This window comes from Triturus cristatus, chromosome 10 (assembly GCF_964204655.1).
Source record: "Triturus cristatus chromosome 10, aTriCri1.1, whole genome shotgun sequence".
NCBI lineage: Eukaryota > Metazoa > Chordata > Amphibia > Caudata > Salamandridae > Triturus > Triturus cristatus.
Window position 1 is genome coordinate 93,728,195 of NC_140593.1, and position 21,557 is coordinate 93,749,751.

Sequence of the window (21,557 nt, forward strand, 5' to 3'; positions counted from 1 at the left end):
TAGGTGTTTGTGGCTGATTGACAAAGGGATGTAGAAGTCTGTAAAGGAGCACTCACGGAGTACAACTTCCCATACTCCTAAATGCGTCGGTGAATCGCGCAGCAGTCAGGGCGACTGCCTCCGGGTCCTGGGGCACACGGTTCGATGCCAGTTGCCGGCGGCAAATCAGCCCAGCACGTGTGACTCTTGGAAATAGCACGCTTAATCTTACCGACGGCCCCCAGGGCCGGGACACCTCTCCGGAGGTAGCTGTGCACTTTACAAATACTGGACATTTACATTTATTTACATAGTGTCACAAGCATCTACTCAGTGGCAGGCCTCTGTTCTGATAAGATATATGTGTATTTATATACATATACGCACAAGATCATATAAAGTGGCAGCAACCTGGTAGAGAATCACAGAAGGGAAGAACTTTTTATCATACTTTGAAAAAAAACTAAATGTAATAAACAAGAGGTGTAACTGCTAACGAAACTATTGCAGTACGTAAAGGCGATCATTTAAATTTGCCTCATAAAATGTAAACGTCAAGCTGACCCCCACAGGAATCTTAACTTGTGCTAAACAGGCTACACACAGGCATCTGCAGTGTGTACAATAACCCACTGGGCCATCTTACTAGCCAAATTAAGGAATAGAGAAAGTACTTCTTCCATACAAGTATAATCAAACACATCACGTAACACCAGACGCGAGAGTAAAAAGAAGACTGGCAAAGCCCCATGGTCTTTGAAGCAACACTGTAAGATGAAAATTCCTTCAGAAGCCCCAAAATAAGAACAACTCCATCTATGATAAGGAAACATGCAACATCAATGAATTACATAACTTTATTATAAATATGCAGGAATATAAAATAGCCAACATCACACATATTGGTATTTATACATATTGGTATTTATACATTTATGCTGCAAAGAACAAAAATAAAGTGTCTTCAGGACTCTCAAAAGGAGAAAACCAGAGCTAGACAAGTTTAGAACTCAAGTGATAGAGAAAGAACAATCTCTGTAAAAGGGCGGCTGGACAGTGTGGGCGCCTTCTCGTGCTACAGTCTGAAAAGCGCTTGGCGTCCAATATGGAATACGGGACAAGGAACTATTTCAAAGGAGCTGTGAAAGACATGGCTTGGATTGGTTTTACACAACAGAGGCTTAGGTTGTCACCCATTCCAATACGATGGCAAAGCGGAGAAAGCTTCTCTCTGAGCGGCTGTGCTTAAAATGGCTAGTGATGACTGAAAACCCAAACATATCTCCTATCTCTCAAGTGAGTTTTTAAACCATTTGTTAAACCAGTTGAAGGTGTAAGCTTACATTGAAAACTACCACCACAACCTTCTCATAGAATGACGGAAGTAAAAGATTACATCGATGCGGGATCTAACGTGGCTGATGGGATGTGGTCACGGTTGCTGACAGGCAATAGACCTGGTGTCTGAGTGATCAAAGATCTTACATTTCTGCCCCTGTTGATCAAAACCTCTAGATGTGCCTGCAATCCCCTTTCTCAGCCTCAAACCATCAAAAGCGCTTCAGTTTCTTCCTCGCTGCCCAATTTCTAGCTTCTTTTGCATCTTTGTGTTACCACTACCCACAGCTCTTAGTGTTTGACTACTCGCAGCACTGGCTGCCGGTGTAGGAACAGACTTCCCTGGTCTTGGTTGCCTATGTGTTTCCTATGTACACTTATTATCAATTGTCAGATGTGGTGTTGGTCTTGCTCTTCCTCCCTGGCAGCGGGAAGGAAGATTTGCTCTGAGACTGGGCGAGCCGGTTGGTCAGGAACGTGAATGGCTCGATAAGCGTCTTCCGCTCGGTCACCGTAACTTCCCACAGCCTCACTTTCTCGAACCTAGCCCACTGCTGCACCATTTCAGGGTCTACTTGTCGTTGCTCGGCGAGGTCCAATTTGTTCCCCAATATAACCATGCTCACCTGCACAAGAGAAAACAAAATGCATAGAGTTACTCCAGTATAAGAGGATACCTCATAGTAATCAAGTGGTGTCAACTACTATCTCTACCCAGAACACCCCGTGCTGGAGGGTTGTGTTATAGGATGGACTCAATCTCAGGAGCAGTTGGTTAACTTTCAGATTGGTAAAGTTTATCTTTTAACAACTAGGAGTTAGAGAGCTTAGATCCCCTCTCCCTACTGCCAACCCATGAGGCGGGCTCAGGAGATGGAGGGTGAAGACAAAAGGTTATTACCCCCGCCCCCACCCCCCGAGAAACAAAAATCATTAAATGGAGTGTGTTAATGCACAATTTCCCCAAGACATTTGCTAAAAATACAAATGATTGGCAAGGTGTTCAAATGCATTTGGTATAAAAATGTAAGCTGGCCTCAATTATTTTTCAAAGTGTATAAAACTTATTCCATCACTTCTCGTTTCCGCTTCTTTTTTTATTTTCCCATCATGCCCATTCCAAGTATTGATCTCCAACCCAGAAATAGTGCACAGTGTACTTTGGAATAGAGCCAAAAAGTCTTTGAGGTTCCACAAAAGGACATCCCACGGCAGTTCATGGGTTCTGTAGGACACTTTTATTGCATTTCAATCTGAACTGATGGGCTTTCAGCTTGAATTAGGGAAATCTCACTCTTGCTGATTTGTGGTGGATGGATTTTCAGAACATGCGTGTTTCGCTCTGACTGTATAAACCATAAAACTTTTCCCAAGGTGCATTTGTTTGGATAGGTTTTTCTTTAAAATGTTCTCAAAAAATGTATATGAAAAATATGCATCGATTCACAGCACAAACCTCACATTTGAAATAGCTTTTATACAGGATGGTTTTGTGTGCAGTAATGCTGACCCAAGTACCCAAATAAATGGTAGTTATTTTAATTCTGGATGTATATGATATGGTGCATCTGAAGACTTCTAAGGCGTAATACTAAAGCTAGCAGCCTGAAGCTTGACTTAATATATTGGAGGTCAGGTACATATTGTACAGGATTACTAGGGTGATCTGGGACATGGTTACCTTGAAATATCAAAGTTCCAAATGTTCTGGCAAATACTCTAAGTATATCATGATGCATCCACGTGCGGCCCAGACACCACAAGTGCAGAAACTCCCCTGATCCGGACATTTCTCAGCAATTCCCTCGCGTGCTGATGGGTGGTGTCATGCGGGTTTGGAAGTGATGCAATGGCCACAATATTACCACCAACTCTTGTGTCGATGTCAGTTTATTTCTGCCATCTTTCTGCTCCATCAGACGTGAACGTTCAATACGTCTGCAGATCTCTAGTTGGAATCTTTTTAATATAGACCAAGGGAGTTCATTCCACAGAAAGGGTAGGAGGACGGGACTGGTGAGGAATTTGCGGTTAGAGTATCCACCGGAAAGAGGATCACAGACTGCACGTAACATGTTCTTCTGATGAATACTTCAAACTGTGAATAAACGGCAAATCAGTACCTTCTCAGGTGGTGGATCTGGGAATAGCTCAAACCATAATATTTTGCAGGATCAAACGGGGAAAATTCCCTTCCCGCCATACTTGGCTATCCAATCCATAGTGCCAAACCATAGTGCAATTGTGTGGACTCATGGAGTCGTAGCAGCTAAGCAGATGTTCCAGACAGGCACTCCACATGACAGCGCAGTGGTAGCAGCCTTGGCCCTGGTGGAATGAGCCTGAGGCGGTTTCTTAGCCAATCCATAAAAGATCTTAATACAGAGGACAATCCATCTGAAGATGGTCCGTTTCTGTACTACCTTTCCTTTTTTCATTTTAGAGAACCCAATGAAAAGTTGATCGTCCACCTGAAGGTCCCCGGTGAGATCAATGTAGAAGCTCAGAGCACTCTTGGGGTCTAAGTGATGGAGTCTTTCCTCCTCAGATAGATGAGGAAAGGCAAATAATGCTGGCAAGGTGATAGGCTGCCAGATGTAGAAGGACATGATGACTTTCAAGAGGAACGCCGCCTTAGTACTTAGCACTAGCTTGCCCAGAAAGTAGGTGGTGTACAGTTGTCGGACAGAGTGCTAGTAGTTCCTTCATGCGACAAGCCGAAATGATTGCTGTGAGGAACACGGTCTTGGGGTTAGTAGTCTTAGAAGACAGGTGTACAATTGTTCAAATGAGGTGCACATTTGAAATGTGAGAACGAAATGTAGATCCTATTTGGGCATCCCAAAAAGTCGCAGTGGTAAAATGTGGGTCAGCCCTTTTAAGAATTGCATCACAACAGGTGATGTAAACAGAGATGGTGCATCAGGTAACAATAGAAAGGCTGATGAGGCCAGTAAACAACCTTTAACTGTCACCACAGTGGACATTGCTGGGTTAATGAAAGGGAGCAATGAAGGACAGCATATGCTTGGCCTCACAGGGGCTGGATATGCCTAGAAGAACACCACACAACAAACTTCTCCCAGTGTCTTGCATAGATGGTTTTGGTGGAGGGACATCTGTCTTCTTGAAGGACACTTTCTCCCTCCAGGTATGAGGGTGGGGGAGGGGGGGGGGGAGCACGGGAGGTTTCAAAAGCAGTTATGAGTCGCCTCTCAATATCCAAGCATGGCACAATCTCCAACAATGGAGGTGTACAGGCTTAGGTGTGGGACCCTGCTCCGAGGCGGAAACCGAACCTCCTCCAGATGAGGAATCAACTTCTAGTTACCATGCTCTCCTGTCCCTATATGGAGTCATTTGGATGACTTGGGCCTGGTCGTTCATGATCTTCTACAGAACCTTGGGCTGGAGAGATAAAGGTGGGAAGGCTTGCAGGAGTCCTGAGCTCCAGTCCAAATGAAAGGCATTGACAAGGGAGAATTGTCTTGGGAACTCTAATGCGCAAAAGTTTGGACACTGCACATTCTCAGCAGTGGCAACAAGGTTGAGGTGGTTCTTCCCATTGGTGGAAGATGGCTAGTGCCATGTCGAAGTGTAGCTGCCATTTGTGTTCCGCTAAGCAACACCATCTGAGTTTGTCCACCTGGGGTTTAAAGATCTTGCCAGGTTTGTACAAACAGTGAGATGCCCTGACCACTCGGCCAGTTCCAGAGGTGTACAGCCATGGCACAGGACCCACAGACCCACCCCGCTCTAACTAAAATACCACATGGTGGTGGTGTCTGTTGTCTGGTTGACGTTAAGGTGGGTGTCTGCTGGATACGAGAGTCCTCCCCCCAGAAGGCCTTGCAATCCAGCAACAATGCATCTATCATAACCATTAGCAGCGGGTGGGGTAAGGGTTCTGCTGCCGGTCCAACTGCGGTCCAGCAACCACCACTACAGATTTTCTGCAGCCTCCTGGATGGAATCTGAGAGGTTTCCTTGGTGCAGAGCCTGCATGTGCCACCTGTTGTGGTCCAAGAGCAGGATCCATGAGGCCAAGAAGCCTTCAACACTCTCTCAATGAGTCCCAAGTCAAGGACTGAAGCATTGGGATGATAGCCCTAAAATCACACACTTGTTAAAGCTGAGGAAGTCGTGAACCAGCACTGCGTACCGGATGGCTCCAGGTATTACTTTGACGGTTTGATGGTAAATCCCCAGAATGCCAGGAGGTCAGCAGTCGTCTGGAGGTGGTTCAAAACTGTTTAAGGTGAGCCTGCCAAAAATCAACCATTAGTCGAGGTACAGTACACTGGTAAAGCCAAAAGAGACCATGGAGATCTGAATGTTCTTGTGGCCTACCTGAAACCACAGGTCATCCTGCAAATCTAATGCCACTATCCAGTCTCCTGGATCGAGGGAAGACAAAGCTTGGGCCAAGGTGAGCATCTTGAACTTGTCCTTCTCGGGGAAGAAGTTCAGAGAACAAAGGTATAGAATAGGACAACGTCTGCAATCCTCTTTTGGCACCAGAAAGTAACGGGAGCAGCAACCAGTCCCACCTCCTGGTGCAAGCACCTTCTCCAAAAGGATGTGAACTCCTTGGACAGAATGGACAAGTAGTGCTCCGGAAGCCATTGTGGTGTAGGTGACATGTCTGGAGGTGTGGACAAGAAGGGCAGAGCATAATCACACTGGACAATTTGAAACACCCTTCTGCCTGATGTGACGCTTTGGTACCTGCGGAGGTAATAACTCATCCAGCCTCCAAGCAGGTGACAGTGTGCAGCTGAGGGCAAACAAAAGGGGGTTTGCAGCAGCGGGGAGGGGCTGTGGGGGATTGGGTAGTTAATTGCCCCTTGGGGCCAGGACGGTGTTATCTGGACATTTGCCTTATTTGGAAAAGACAGAGGTCATTGCAGAGGCAAATTCTGTCATCGCCTCCGATGCAGGCCTCTTCCAAACTCCGATGCATGCCTCTTCCAAACCCCCTAAAGGGCAGATATTGTTATGGAAACTGTGGTACAGGTGGTGCAAGGCCAAGAGAGCACACTGATGCTTTGCTTTCTTTGAAGTGCTCCAATGCAGAGTCTGTCTGGTCTCCAAAGAGTTGGTGCCATGACATGGCATACCCATTAGAACCGTGGGCTTCGCTGGAGAAGCGCATGGATCTCGTCCATGCTGGCACCAACTGCCATACCGAGGCAGTCAGTAGTGTCCAGTCCGGACTTGATTCGGATGCGGACAAGATGCTGCATCTTGGCCATCATGAATTATTAGTTAGAGGTTTGCATTAAAGTCGCCCGAGTCTGCAGGTAAGATACTGCTCACCATGTCCCACAATGCGTGCGAGTAATGCCGCAAGAGACGACTCGAATTTACAGACCTGAGGGCAATGCTGACAGAGGAGAACATCTGTTTCCTGAATGCCTCCATGCATTTCGACTTTTGGTGTGGCATGGTGGTTGGAAACCCATTTGGATATAGTATGAACCACGAGGCTCTCTGGTGTTGGGTACAGCACAAAGAAAGGTGGGTCTCCCGGAAGCCAGCCTCTGTGCATAGGACTACTTGCCTATGGACCAGGCAGGCGGGGGGTGAGGGAGACAGATCCTGTGTCACGTCACGTTTGGAGTACGGTAACTCTCTCCTTCTGGGCACACCCAAATAGGTTATTAACAAGTTACAGGTAGTCCAGAACGCAGCGGCCAGACTTGTGTCAAATCCTAATGAAGGAATCAGTGAGTACACATCGTGGAAACTTACACTGGCTCCCGATCCAGGCGAGAATCAAATTCAAAGCACTCTGCCCAACCCACAGAGCCATAAATAACAAAGGGCCCAGTAAGATCAGACATTTAGTGTGCTTATACCTCCCCAAAAGATGTCTGAGGTCTCCTCCCCGGACTCTTATCGCCCACTGTCCCTCCTTAATAGCGACGCAAAGATTCTTGCTAAGACTTTGGCTAATCGTGTGACACTCCTCATGGATGGACTGGTTCTCCCGGACCAATCGGGATTTATACCTGGCAGGGCGACGTCGCACAACTTGCGTACACTATTCGCTACTTTACAGAACGTGGATCCCGAACTGCAGATGGTGGCGGTCTTTTTGGACGCCACAAAAGCATTTGACTCCCTGGAATGGGACTACCTGGTGGCCGCGCTGTCTCACATGGGCTTTCCTCTGGTGTTCCTGGGGTGGATAGCTATCCTCTATGGTAGCCCGTGCGCTAGAGTCTTGGTTAATGGCAGAGTGTCGGAACCTTTCCGGGTCGCCAGAGGGACCAGACAGGGGTGCCCTCTCTCCCCACTTTTATTCGCACTGGCGATTGAGCCACTTGCCTCGAGGCTGCGGCAGCACCATCAGAACAGGGCGCTATTCTGTGAGCAGCGACAGATTTTGCTGTCGCTGTATGCAGATGACATTACTCTATATGTTCGGGACCCTCAAAATAATCTGAACCCTCTGCTTCGGGAATTTGTAGTCTTCGGGGAGGTGTCGGGAATACGGATTAACTGGTCTAAGTCTCAGATTTTCCATTTGACAGACAGCTCCCGGAAATTCTCGCTTGACTACCCCATCGAATGGAGCGACTCCGAGGTCAAATATCTTGGCATTAAGGTCTCTCGAGATAGGGAGGAGTTGATGCGATTAAACTATGGTACGACGCTGCTGCATATCGCCTCTTGCGTTGACCGCTGGCTTGCGCTCCCATTATCGATGGCCGGACGAGCCGCTCTGATCAAGATGGTGGTGCTTCCTAAGCTCTTATACTTGTTCCTGAATATTCCTTTTCCTCCGGGGAGACACTTCTTCTCCCGGTTGCGTTCGGAACTGATACGGCTGGTGTGGGGAGGGAGGAGACCTAGATTGAAATGGGCTGTGATGACCTCTCCTTACTCCATGGGGGGCTTCGATATTCCGGATCTGGAGCTATACTATTACTGTGCCCAGGCGCATTACGCGTACTACTGGTTCCGTCCCATTGCCTTCATGCCCCAACTCGCTGCTGAGGACTGGCTTGCGGCGCCTTTGCCCCTGCCTGGCCTGTTGCATAGCGTGCTCCCACATACCACCGCTAACTATAACGCCCTCCAGGGTACGGTGGATGCGTGGTTGGAAATATCAAAGCGAGTGGGGAGCCCGTTTCTGTACTCGCCTCTCCTCCCCATTGCTTACCACCCTCAGCTCCCCCTTTTGCAGGAGAAGCTGTTCCAAAACTTGAGTCGCAAATTGGGGATTCTGACTTGGGGTGATCTGTTTACGAGTGGGCAGTTTCGTGACAGGGATCACTTCTTTGCAGGCCACGCGCCCACCCCTCTGGAGCTTTTTACTTACTTTCGATTGAGACAAGGCATGAAGGCCCTACTGCAGACGTTCCCGGATGAGCCCGAGACCCTTGCTCCCCTACATAGGCTCCTACAGGCAACCTCACCCTCCCATCTGGTCTCGATATTATATCATGCGGTTCGCTCGGATGCGCCTGTTTCTGCCTCGAGGGCTCGTGGGGAGTGGGAGCGTGAGTTGGGGCTGGAGCTCGGTGATGACAGGTGGACCTACTGCTGCTTGCAGACAGAGCAGATCTCAGCGAGTAGTAGGCATCGGATCATCCATTTTAAATTTTTTAACCGTCTCTACTGCACTCCTGTAACCAAACACAAATTTCGACTGCAAGATTCTGATAATTGCGAGAGATGTCGCGCCCCTCGGGCGGACTTCCTCCACCTCTCCTGGATATGCCCTGCTATTCAAACTTACTGGGGACAGGTGTACTCTGCTCTTGCGCACATGATAGAGCTTCCTCTTGCGCCTGAGCCGGTACAGGCATTGCTAGGATATACCAAACAGATTCCGCGCTCCTGTCGTCGATTTGTCAGGATAGCGCTTTTATTAGCGAAACGGCGTATTGCTTGCCGCTGGGGACGGGGCCGGGCCCCGAAATTCAAGGAGTGGCTCAAAGACCTTATATATTGTCAAGAGCAAGTACTGATCTACTCCGAGCTACTTCCCGCCCGGTCCCGCCCTGCCGACATCTGGGGGCCGTTGCAGAATTATTTGGTGCAGCATCCTGAGGTTCTGGCGGAAAGCGCCCCCCCTATGGCCCCTGATGATCCTACTCCCAATACCCAAGGTTGACATCCTGCATAGTGAGGGGGGTATATTGCTGGAGCACCATAGGTGCACCCGCTCTGTTACTTTTGCTTCCCTGAAGAGGTACCTTGGGAATGATGAGATAATGATCTTCTGCTACATATGGCCTGTCGCTTGTTACTGTGCTGGGGAGGCCCAGCTGCTGGGAGGGGGCCAGGCGTCAGAGGGGATCGAAAGGACTGCTACGATTGATTTGAAGGCTCCCAAGCTGATTATGGACAACTACGATACACATTATTTCCCTACCTGATGTCCCCCTTATTTGGGTAGGCCACTGGCCATATGCATTGCTATGTGACGAGCCTCGATCGCCTCCAAGGGAAGAGGTATATATGATGCACATGTACTGTTTAACCCTCATTGTCATTTGAACCTGCATTTGTTTTCTTTTTTCGTTATGTATGTATGTGAAAGTGAACCATAAAACTTCAATAAACAAAGTTAAATAAAAAAAAATAAATAAAAAAAATAGATGTCTGAGGTCAGGCACTGAGCGCCTGTTAAAAACCACCAGAATAAAAATGGCCAGATGGGGAGTAAGAGCCTTTTCCCACCTGGCGCCCAAACTATGGAATTCACTCCCACGGGAGATCAGATTTACAGCCCCAGAAGCTACCTTCAGAATTTTTTTGTTTTAACTTGGCTGTTGGACAAACGCAACTAACCTCTATCCTCGTACACCAGGTCTTAATTCTAGCGCTAGGAAGCCTTTGGGTAGCCATGCGCTCTATAAATCCTAATAACGTAACATAAGAGTGCAAAGATATATTGGAAATATATTGTGTAACGAAATGACAAGTTATTTTTTACTTGTAACTAACACACAGCAAAGGTTTGATCTTACACGGCTTAGATTAGGAACACTACATTACATAGCAGCATTTCCCAAAATGGGCGAGTGTGAAAAGAGTTTACCCAAATGCCCTTGTAATGAGATAACTGCCCAATCTACTGAGCGTTTTGTGTTGTTCTGTATTTAACAGGATATAAGGAAACGTTTTTTAAAACCGTTATTTAAAACACAGACTGCTTCATTTTAAGGAGGCTTTAAAATATTTAATTTAGATCAGGTACTATGGAATTATGCCTTGCAGTTTCTACATTTATTATCTTGGCTATTAAGCAAAGGAAGATGTATGGCTATTTTGAAAATTCATCTTACGAACAGGTTTTAAAATGTCTATCTTATATCTTTATATATCAGCGGCGTCACTATGGGGGTGCGGACCGCACCGGGTGACACCCTCACATGGGGTGACACCAACAGGGCCGGTGTGCGCAAAGCAGCCTAACCTTTCAGGAGGAGGAGGTGTCTGTGCGCAGCGCGCACTGTCTCCTCTTTCTTTTATTTGCTTCCCTGTGAAATGGATCCAAAAAAGAAAATCACTTTTGCCGGAAATCAATGTCTATTTTTCTGACATTTAATTCCAAAGTGCAGCATCGGGAATACAAGTTTAAAAGTATGAAAAATAAATAACTAAATAAAGTAAGACAGAGTGGTAGCAAACTGGCCAGATTGATTTTATTCACACCCAAACACATTAGCTCCACTTTTACAGAGTTTGCCAGTGAAGTGCTGTTTTTGTTGTCTTGGCTTTGTTTTCCCTGGGCTTGGATCTAGTGCACCAATCCTGGAGGTACTGCAATGTGAGGATTGAAAAACAAAATTTGTACTGCTGCTCTGTATCTAGGGATGTTGACTTTTTTTTACCATACTGCTTACGTTTTGTAAGGATATAAGCAATGGCCATTGAAATGGGTCCATTCAGGGCCCTGTTGTCATGTCCTTAACTTTTCAGGCAAAAGCACTCACTGATTTCTGAACAGGGAGTGTAAAAGCGTTAAGGTAACCATGTTGTTCCTGCTTACATTTCACATGGTTTGCAAACCTTTGCCTTCCCTATGATTGTTTGCTTTTTCCAGGATGCTGTCACTTTTTTTGTAGACCACATATTGCTCTTGCCCAGTGCGTAATTTAAATTGAGCCGCATCCAGGTGTTTATAGTTGGCAACAATTGGGTTGTAGTTGAAGGCAGTCTGTGTTTTTCTCAGTGGGGCAGTATGGTGTTCAGTGGGGGAGAGGATGTGGCACTATGGCCAGAGCTGCTGAATTTGGAACTGGGGAACCAGGTTCAGCCTTAATAACCAGTCTGCCAGACCACTCTCCTGAGAGAGCACTATCTCATGCTAGACCTTAGAAGGCTTCGCAAGATATTAGAAGCCCTGGTGTCGTAGCACCAGCAGGTGGACCCTAGCATGACAAGTGTAGGTTAACCTTCAAGGCTTGTCCACCACTATTCATACTGAAGTTCACCTCCAGTCTTGCGGGCAGGCCTATGAAGCAGTACACCCTAGAACAATGACCCTGTCAGTGAGATCACAGGACCCTTGAGAAGGGCCAGCTCTAGGGTGGTGCAACCGGTGTGACCGCACCAGGTGCTCACTTTAGGTGGAGGCATCATTTTTGCAAGTATATTATGGTTTTAAAAGCGCTTGCTGCCTCCAGTAATTCTTGGTAACAATAAAAAGGTCATGATGACTCTGGTGATTAATGTTCTTCCTAGAGAGAGATCGGAATTTTGTCTAATGGAAGATTTGACTCATGGAAAGGTAGCTCAGAGGGTCAATGGACCTGCTGCAAAGAACATGTACCATGCAGATCACAAAGTGCACATAATGTAAATAGGCCAGTGGGCTACTGCTTTTGTCAGAGAGATCCTTTTGTTACTTGCAGTTTATAAGTTAAAATCCTAACATAGAACAGTGAGCTATTAACTGTCATTTACTCCGCAGCAACACAAGTCACATTTTTTATTAACTTTTGATACGTTTGAGCTACAAACAATTTATTAGTTTAAATGGTCAGATCATGCTACAGATCTTGCATTATGAGGCAAATATGGCAGAGCCATTATTATTTAGAAAACATTTGCAAACTAGGATTTTTAGCCATTCATGTTTGAACTGCTGTTTTGGAAAAGGGAGAAGTGCTGATGACAGAAACTCCATGGCTCGGAGACAAATGGCTTGTGCTTCCACATTTTATCGTATTTGGGGAGATACTGTGGTTAGAAGCACATCCCACTTTGTGAACACATTTTACTGTCAATAACTCATTATAACCTTAAATAATCACGTGTATCCATTGGTTGATAAAACTGGGCAGTGAAACCAAACAAATACAAAAAATTGGGATGTTTGCGCATTCTGGCCACGCCTCTGGCTCTGCCCACTGATCCAATCCTTGGGTTATTCCCGCCCTCTGATTCTCCGCCCACAGTTCCCCTACATTTTTTCCCCCACTTCGACCACTGATATATCGTGTTGCTGGATAGTGGGAACACCACACCAGTAAAAAGTACCATACCTATGATATCATAAATTACAATAAACTGTTGACTAGCAGGTAGCCCACTGTACAACCTGATTAATGAGTCATTATCACACTGTTGTTAACAGGCACATTTTGTAAATAGAGGACCTACATTTACAAACGTTACTAAGGATTCTGTATGGTCCCGTTATTTGCCAACTGTGTCCACTGGCGGACTAGGTCCATGCAGTAAGTCGTGAGGGGGTGACACCATGAGTTACCCGCACCGGGTGACACCAACCCTAGTGACGCCACTGTTATATATTATACTGTATTTTCACTAGATTGCTTTTTACCCAACAGCTGTTTTTTATGCATCTTTCATGGAATTATTTCCGAATAAAGATCAATTGATTGATTGAAGTAAAAAAAAAAAAAATCTCCTTTTCAACAAAGCTTAAATACATTCTCAGTATGTGGATTTATTCAACTACGCCAAAAGCTCACTCTGGTCTGCTTCCAAGGGAAGGACCCATTTTCTTGTAGAGTACAATTCTCAGACTACTGTCCGAGTCAGACAGCTGAGTCATGTGGTACGGAGGCCTAGCATCAGGCTACATGCTTGCTGCCAGCAGTCGGCATAGCAAGAGCAGCCACTAGGGGTCAGTGCTGCATGGAGTCTGCCTGGCCCCACCCACATTAGAACACACCATTGGATGGCAAAAAGCACAACAGAGCTTGGAGGAAGTTTGAGAACACCACAAACTCTCTCAAATAAAACCAAATGAACAGATAAACATAGTTGAAAACAGTAAAGTTTAGGCATTAACATTTTGTAGTAGAGATTCTATTGGTGCAAAGTGGAATGTTTTAGATGGAAGGAAACATTTCTCCTCCAGATCCTCGTTCTCACCTCCTTCTTGTCTCTAAATTTGTCCAATTCTTTTTTCAGCATCTCCACTCTTCTGAAGGACTCTAGGCTGTCAACGCTGTAGACAAGTACGAAGCCATCCGCAAAGGAGAAGTAGTGCTTAGGCAAGTCTATGCCTTCCTGTAACCCCCGCGTATCGTACAGGCGCAACTGTTCCCTTACGGAACGGTCTGTTTCCACGGAGGCGATGTACACGTCTTCTTGAGTTTCATTGGCCTCCAAACCTGGCAACAAGGTGGACACAAACAAGGACAGTGATAGTGCAACATAGAAGAAAGAAGATATCCAATCAAATTGCAACAACAAACTGGTACATGCTAGCTTTCTAGCTAACTTTTTTTTTTAAATCTGGTAATCTTTACTCACACAACTCATTTACTCAGACTGCCATTTGGAGGGAGAGGGGTAGAACAGAGAGTAGAAACGACCCGAAAGGAACAGCATTTGGGGGTGCAGAAGAACTATGACCAGAGACTGTGTTCACGATATATGGAGAGATCCGTCTAGAGGAGAAAAACCAACTTGTGAGAAATCTATGAAGTTCACCATGTATTGTCTGGAAGAGAGGAGCGAGAAAAGTGATAGAACATTCATTTCATATTTATTTTAGTTGCTATATAGAACATTCACGAGCGGTCTAGAAAGCAGTGCTTGTAAATAGTGGTTTTACTGCAGTCTTGGACCCCTTTGTGAATGGGAAAAAAAAACAAACAAAAAAACAACTTTGCTTGCAGGTTAGTTCCATTTCAGGAAAACTAGTTGCATTTTTTTTTTTTAAAAACACTATTTAAATGCGATCACAGACATGGTGGTCTGCTGACCCAAGCAAGACACCATCTCAATGATGCATCCAATTGGAGTGACTTGCAATTTGAGACCTACATCATGAATACTGATGCGGTAGGTCGAATTGCAACTCACTCTGAATAGTGATTTTGCAAACTTGCCTATTAGTACATAGATCAGTTTCCAAAAATCTGAATCTAATTGCAAAATGTCGGTGCAAAATTTGCAAACCACTTCTTTGCACCCCTTATGCATTTCGTACATGGAGATTTGGTATCTGAATTTGTAGGTCTCGCGCCTAGCGTTGCAGTGCGCAGCACTGCTCACGCAGCGATAGATCTCTCTTAGGGGGGTTTCAAAACGTACCTAGAAATCGCACACGCTCGTGCGATTTTTCTTTTGATCCCCGCGATTGGCTTGTGCGTGCGTGTTTTTCACAGACAGAGCACGCAATAGGCCAAAGGCGGGCGTATTGCTCCGCCCATGGCCTATTGGTGTCTATTACGGGCACCGGCCGTCATGTGGTTTCAATTATCGTGCCCAGACACGGGTGCAATAATTGAAGCCACATGTCTCGCTGTGGCGCGCGCACCACTCGCGGGCTTCTTTTTTCTTGTGTGGGATCTTTCCCGGTATTTGCCTCCGAACCAGCAAACAAGCGAAGACTCCAGTCCTCAGACCGGTGCCCTGCTCTGCTCCAGGTCAGCTGGTTTCCGAAACCTTTGAGGCCTTGTTGCTGTGTGTTGTATTGTCCTCTTGTGCAGGTGAGCCCTACCTCCAGGTGAAGTCTTTCGGCCAGATCTGGGACGCCTGTCCCCCTCCCTTCCCTTCCCTCCCCTTACACGCACAAATTCTGGGGCCCTGCAACCCACCAGGAGGCCCTGCATTCACCACACAGCCAATCAGTCTCTGGGTCCCCCAACATGTTGTGATGCCACTGAGTCGCGTCGTGAGTGGCAATCGATTTACGTGCGAGACCCTGCACTCCCAGAATACCCGCGATCAGGCACTATTGATCATCGATCCAGCCTTGAAGAAGCTGAAAGGCAAATCCAGCCCTGATCTATATTTGGGCCACGAGAGCGAAAACAAATGTCCCTGATCACTCATTTAAAGGAATTCAATTATAGACACAGTCACTGTGTCACAATAATGCAAATGTCACAGTCCATGTTATTGTCCGGTGCAATTAAAGTGATATGAAAAAAAAAACAGTTTTACTGCCTCACACATCGTAGGTTTATAATGTCACAGGGAAACCCCTCGCATCCTGGTTTTGATTAAATAAAAAATGCCATGATATAACGCAGACGCACAGAATGGAACGCGCTGTTTATTACCATTGTTGATGGAGGGGTTTGTGGCATCACCCACTCCAGGCTTTGCCTCTTGAGTGTTCTCGCCCCTCCCCAGGCTCAAAATGTGTAATAAATAGGCCATGAAACTCGTCACACTTGATAGAGGATGAATGTATTCATCTTTTCTTAAATTTTCTGCACCTTGAAGGTATCCGTACAGATGGCATCTGCTCGTGCGTTAAACATTATATGGTTGCTCCCGTATTGGTCTCTATCCTACCAAATTATTTGTTCCCTGTCACCCCCATCACCCCCGCCCACCCCCTTCTACCTGCCCTCTCCCTGTGTCGCACCCAACACCCTCCCTCCAATATGGGAGTCTGAAAAGTGATTGTTATTTTTTTTTACTTTTCAAAAGTCAAAAGAATGCTAATAAAATCGGAGACAATACTAGGATACCCCAGAGGGTGTGGCCGAGGAGGGCTAGCGCGGGCCCATTGGTAAATGATGCCCTTTCGTGCTTGAACCTATGGCTCCTGCCCCTCCCCCATGACCTTGAAGGGTCCCTGCATGAGTAATGGGGCGATTCCTAGGAGTCTCTGCTGCGCTGGTTGTAAAATCTCGTGCAGTGGGAGAATGATGAGATTCAACAGGTGGACGCATTTAAGAGCATTTTCAAGAGGGTCTCTCTCATCTCGTTTCTCCACTTCGATTGGCTGCCAAGCTGCGCTGTGAATGGAGGGAGTGGTCCGTGGATTCCTGTTGGAACCATAACTAGGCCCCGGCACACAAACAGTGGCCCGCGGTCACAGGCAGCAACCTTTCAGTGAAACATTTCATCTTCGTATCAGCAGGTTACATTTGGGGCGAGTCCCCTGCTCATGACTGCAAACGTCATTATAACCAGAATAAAGATGAAATCAAGAACGCAAAAGAAAGAAAGAAATCTGTGTAAGGAAAACAGAACATTAAATACATTAACTTATTTGATCCTGTTAACATTGAAACGTGTCCATACATGCCAATGGACCGGATTCAGGCGCCTGAAATTGCATTTTCTACAATAGAAGTCAATGGGGAATTTTCATTCTCCCGATTTATTTATTTTTATTTTAAAACTCCCACGTCCCTGTCCAAAATGATGGCATGTACGGGTGTCATAATAAAACTGAGTATGGCACAGCTTTAAGTGGGATGAAAAAACTGTTGGCGGGGTGGGGGGGCGGGGGGTTGGCTGTCAAAGGGGTGTGGCCAAAGTAATTAAGGGTGTTGCTTAAAACACGCATGTTAAAAATCTGTCCCTTCGCAGAGTGTGCCACCCGACTTGTATTTTGCCGTTTCTGTCATTGCATCCAGATAAAATACAACAAGTAACATCATACCTACAAGAAGTCAGGACTATTGGCTTGGTCAATGGTTGTTAGTTGCATACGACGATAAATAAGCAGCAACTTTGGCTTGTATATAATATTGAAAAAGCTTGCACTTAAATCCCTGGTGGCACCACGACAGTGCTGCTGCTCCTGAGTTTCAAAAAGAGAAGAGAAATCCAGAGAGAAAATGACTCTTTACAGGATTTCCCTTCCCCTACAACGCTGCCCTGGCATGACGTCATGGCATAACTTCTCCACTAATGAGAAGTGAGCAGTGTGAGCAGCGCACATCCATGTGCCGCTGTCCCTGCAGTCTGGGAAAAACGGACCGCCTGAGCCAGGGCACAAAACCAGAGCCCGATAGAGACCCGTCTCAAGGCCCCCTTTAAACAAGCATTTGCAAAGCATTAGGTCTCACATATGCGAGATTTTGTGCTATAGGCATTGTAAATGACAATGCCTTTTATTATTGTATGTTTTTTAAACATATACATAAAAGGCATGGTCATTTACAATGCCAATAGCACAAACTCTCGCAAATGCGAGACCTAATGCTCGTTTCATTTTGTAAACGAAGCTGTAACCTACTGTGCTTTGAAATGACCAGAGGTGATGCAGAGTGCATAATAAAACGTCTTTATATCCGTCTTATACAATAATGCTCATGAGCGGTCTAGAAAGCAGTGCATGTAAATAGTGGTTTTACAGCATTATTGCCTTCCACACCATTGAGGGTACAAGGCTCTTGCTGCGCATCGCCTGGCTTATGCTGCGCATCGCCTGGCTTATGCTGCGGAGGAGGAACAAAGGGTCTGGCTAACAAGATCTGTGTTTAAACTGCAAGCGACAGGTTTGAGTCCTTCTAAACTGACCGAATGGCAATTTCGGGCTGTTAAGAAATTCTAAATAGGGTTTCCATAAGTATAAAAAGGGAAATTGCGTCGCAAAATGCGATTTTTACCAGGTAGAAATTGCAATATGAGATTCCCAAAATATGAAATCGAAAATAGGGATTTCCCATTTGCGATTCCCTAAGCACATGTACAAAGCATATACTAAATGCTATTACCATTGGATCGAGTACAATAGTAGCCATGTGCAATTTTTAAAAAAGCACCCAAAATGCCATTTTTGTGGTCACGTGTAGCACGCACATGCCCGAGGGCATTGGAGCGCTTTACACGAGCACCACTTACTTTTTATTGTTATTTAAGTGGGGGCGAAGGGCCATACCTAATGGTTTTGCATTTCCTAATTAGCGATTTCCCATTAGGAAATCGCCAATTAGGAAATGCAAAACCGTTGGTACATATGGCCCTTAGGCCCATAGGAAGGAATGGGTTTGCATTTCCGAATCGGCAATTTCCTAATACCGATTGTGACTCTGTAGGAATCGCCATTAGGTAAGTGCTATTTTTGTGCATTCCATTTTGCATTTCCTAAATACTGATTTCTCAGGATTCGCTATTTAGGAAATGCAAAATGGAAGGTTCGTAGAAAGGGACCTGAGAGCCTATTCTCTTAAAGTGAATGGAAGGAAAAGACAATCTGAATTAACTGGTAACCTTGGGATAGGGGAAGATACAAAGTGGGAGAGAGGAGAGGCAAGGAAACTCAGGTGGGTGGACAGTTCAAGAACATAGAGAACACAGATGGGTCTATAAAACAATTTTTTTAATGCACGTACTAAAAGCTGTGAACACAGAAAAATGAAACACGGAGTCCCCCAAAATCGGCCAAGGAGTTGAGGTCCCCGATGAGAAGCAGCACACAGTTGTAAGAAATTTCGACAGGCTTCAGAATAAGTCATGTCTATAGGTTTCACTATTCCAATGAGCAGCTGAAGGGTTCAGCTCATGGGGGAGAGAGGGGAGAAGACTATGGGCGGATGACCTACAGGGATAACTGTTCACACACTAAAAGCCCGATTCCGATGCGGTTAGGAAATCTTCCCGACCAAATGGGTTTGGGAATGGTTTCTGACCCACTCGGATCAGGAGAGTACGACCAAGTATGATGCATCCGGATGCTTCCAGATACAGATACAATTCGGACTCGCATTGACTTCAATGGGAGCCTATGTTCTGACTGAATGCATAGGTTCCCATTGAAGAAAGGGGTGGCTGGGGAAAATCGGGCACCCTGTGGCGGGCACCCCCTGGTGCCTGCCACACTGTGCATGGCTGGTAAGGGGGCCCATGGCTAACCCAATGGTCCGATTGGGAAGGCTGCTGGTGCAGGGGGGCCCACTACGGGCCCCCAAAGTCTGATTCCGACTGCCGAATAGAGTCGGACGGCACGATTCGGAAAGGCTGTCCAAATCCAGCATCTTACTCGGTTGTTCAGAAACGCGGCCCGTAGAGACGTACAATTCTGCTCCGTACGGCTCGGTCATTTAGAATGCTGTCGGGTTCGGATTGGGATATTCCCAACTCCTAACTCGCATCGTACTCAGTCGGTTGAAAACCTTTCAGAGTCAGTCAGAACGACACGTTCCCGATCCGATTCGGATGGAGCAAATGCCGTTAGGAGGCCTTCCTAACCACATCGGAATCGGGCCCTATGTGTCTACAAATACAGGTTTTAAAACTCATGCGTCTATTACCAACAAAGCTCCTTCAAACGTCGACGGGAAAAGGAACTTGCACGTAATACGTTCTAGTAATATCAAGACATCATGGTTGTTCACAGGTTTATTAAAGCATTACGCTGACCAACCTGTATATATCTCGCAAGGAATAGCAGAGGTTACTTGCAGGTGAGACGCTCCTTGCTGTATCTATCAGGTAAGACTGGAATAAAAGGTAAGTATTGGAGTATCAAGTGATAAAATGGTTTGCTTGATTAAACTAACTGAGGAACAAATGTAGTTCTCCTAATTGGATATACTTATCCTTCAAGAGATTGACACCTTTTATACTGAAGGAAAACTATTGATGTAGTTCTGGACAAATAGGATATGGGTTACCCGGCAGAATGTCAGTGTTGGCTGTATTAATATACAGTCGGGTTATTGGGACATCAACAGATCTCAGGGGTTGATGGGTTATTGTACAGGCTCAGACAGGAAGCGGAATTGCCACTAAGTGTCTTATCAAGTGTTTGACGGACAGGACACTTTGGCACAAACGTGGAGGATAACCCGTCCACCGTTTTACAAGGGACACACATTATAATGTACTTGTAATATGGTGGACGAAATATCCCCCATGCCTGTGATGGAGGATCCCATCCACCAAACTCTAAATAAGGCCCTCTAGTTTCAATTTATGTTGTCAATCAAGATAAGATGAATTTTTAATGAAGAGATGTCTAAAGCTCGGTACTTGCTCTAAACCATAATCAGGTGTGATCATTTTAAGGTCATCATCTGTAATCAGGTCAGTTGGCTAGTTCAAAGAGGTCAAGCGTATATAAGTTTATACTTTAGAACTAAATAATATTTGGAGACTCAACATCCACAAGTTAATTAACATTTTTATCAGGAGTACATAAATGTTACTCAGTTCTAGATTAACCATAATTTTTAAGTCATGGGAATAGCAGCCTGAACATGCCTAGAATGGTTCGAAGGGATGTTAAGGGTCTAACAAGCCAGCCATTTGCAGATCAATTTCAAAGGAATATAGCAGCCAAAATGAGGAACATGTTCAAAGTAGTACTTAAAAGGCATTCATTAAATAAATCAAAATATTCAAGCACTGCCTCTTAAAGTTGAGTCTCCACTCTCCCTTCAAATGATTATTTTGAGGAAAAAAATCCTTTGAGCGATTTGCAGCCCTTTTTGTTAAAGAACTGCTTACGACCCAAAGGTTTTGGTTCTACAGTCAGTCCTGAATATTGCAATGTTTTCCAGGTGTTTCAGACACGTTTCAGGGGCGGCTAGCACCTTTGAAAATCGGTGAGGCATGGCACACCACACCATAAAACTCATCAATACGTTGCATGTTGCCCTTCCGGACGACGACAAGCAGGAAAGGAAAGTGGATCACTTCCTGCTTTAGAATCCAGCCAACCCTGGAGCTACTCAACAGCTTCAGAAATGGTTGGAACAGGCTAACCCATCGCTCATTTTGAGGCTGGCAGCCTGTGCCTGTAGTTCCTCACTGTTTTACAGCACTGGGATTGGAGGCTCTGAAGTGCGCATGACAGCTGGCCAATCTGTCATGCGCACTGAGCAGTCATCATTCAATAGGCAGGAATCTGTGTTCCCCACCCCCACCATCGGTGCTTGTGCTAGCGCGGCCAGCGGCACACAGAATAATAAAATGGCAGTAAGGCAATGACCATTTTCCTATTCTGTGCTCGCAGCAGGCGAGCGGCTCTCCTCCACCTTAATGGAGGAGCCACCGCGGATTTGATCCCTTTTGGGTATAGGCTAGGTTGAGGGCATAAT

General features: G+C 45.8%; 1 protein-coding gene across 2 annotated transcripts in view; it reads right to left on the reverse strand.

The window, feature by feature from the left end:
- Positions 1-822: 822 nt before the first annotated feature.
- NKIRAS1 (NFKB inhibitor interacting Ras like 1) overlaps positions 823-21,557 on the reverse strand; it is a 144,936-nt gene continuing 124,201 nt past the window's right edge. For both annotated transcript variants that reach the window (XM_085630512.1, XM_085630511.1), the window contains exons 3-4: positions 13,687-13,928; positions 823-1,943 (exon numbers count right to left, since the gene is read on the reverse strand). In XM_085630512.1, the coding sequence (XP_085486638.1) occupies positions 1,701-1,943; positions 13,687-13,928 (485 nt within the window). In that variant the 3' untranslated portion in view covers positions 823-1,700. The remainder of the gene's footprint in view (positions 1,944-13,686; positions 13,929-21,557) is intronic.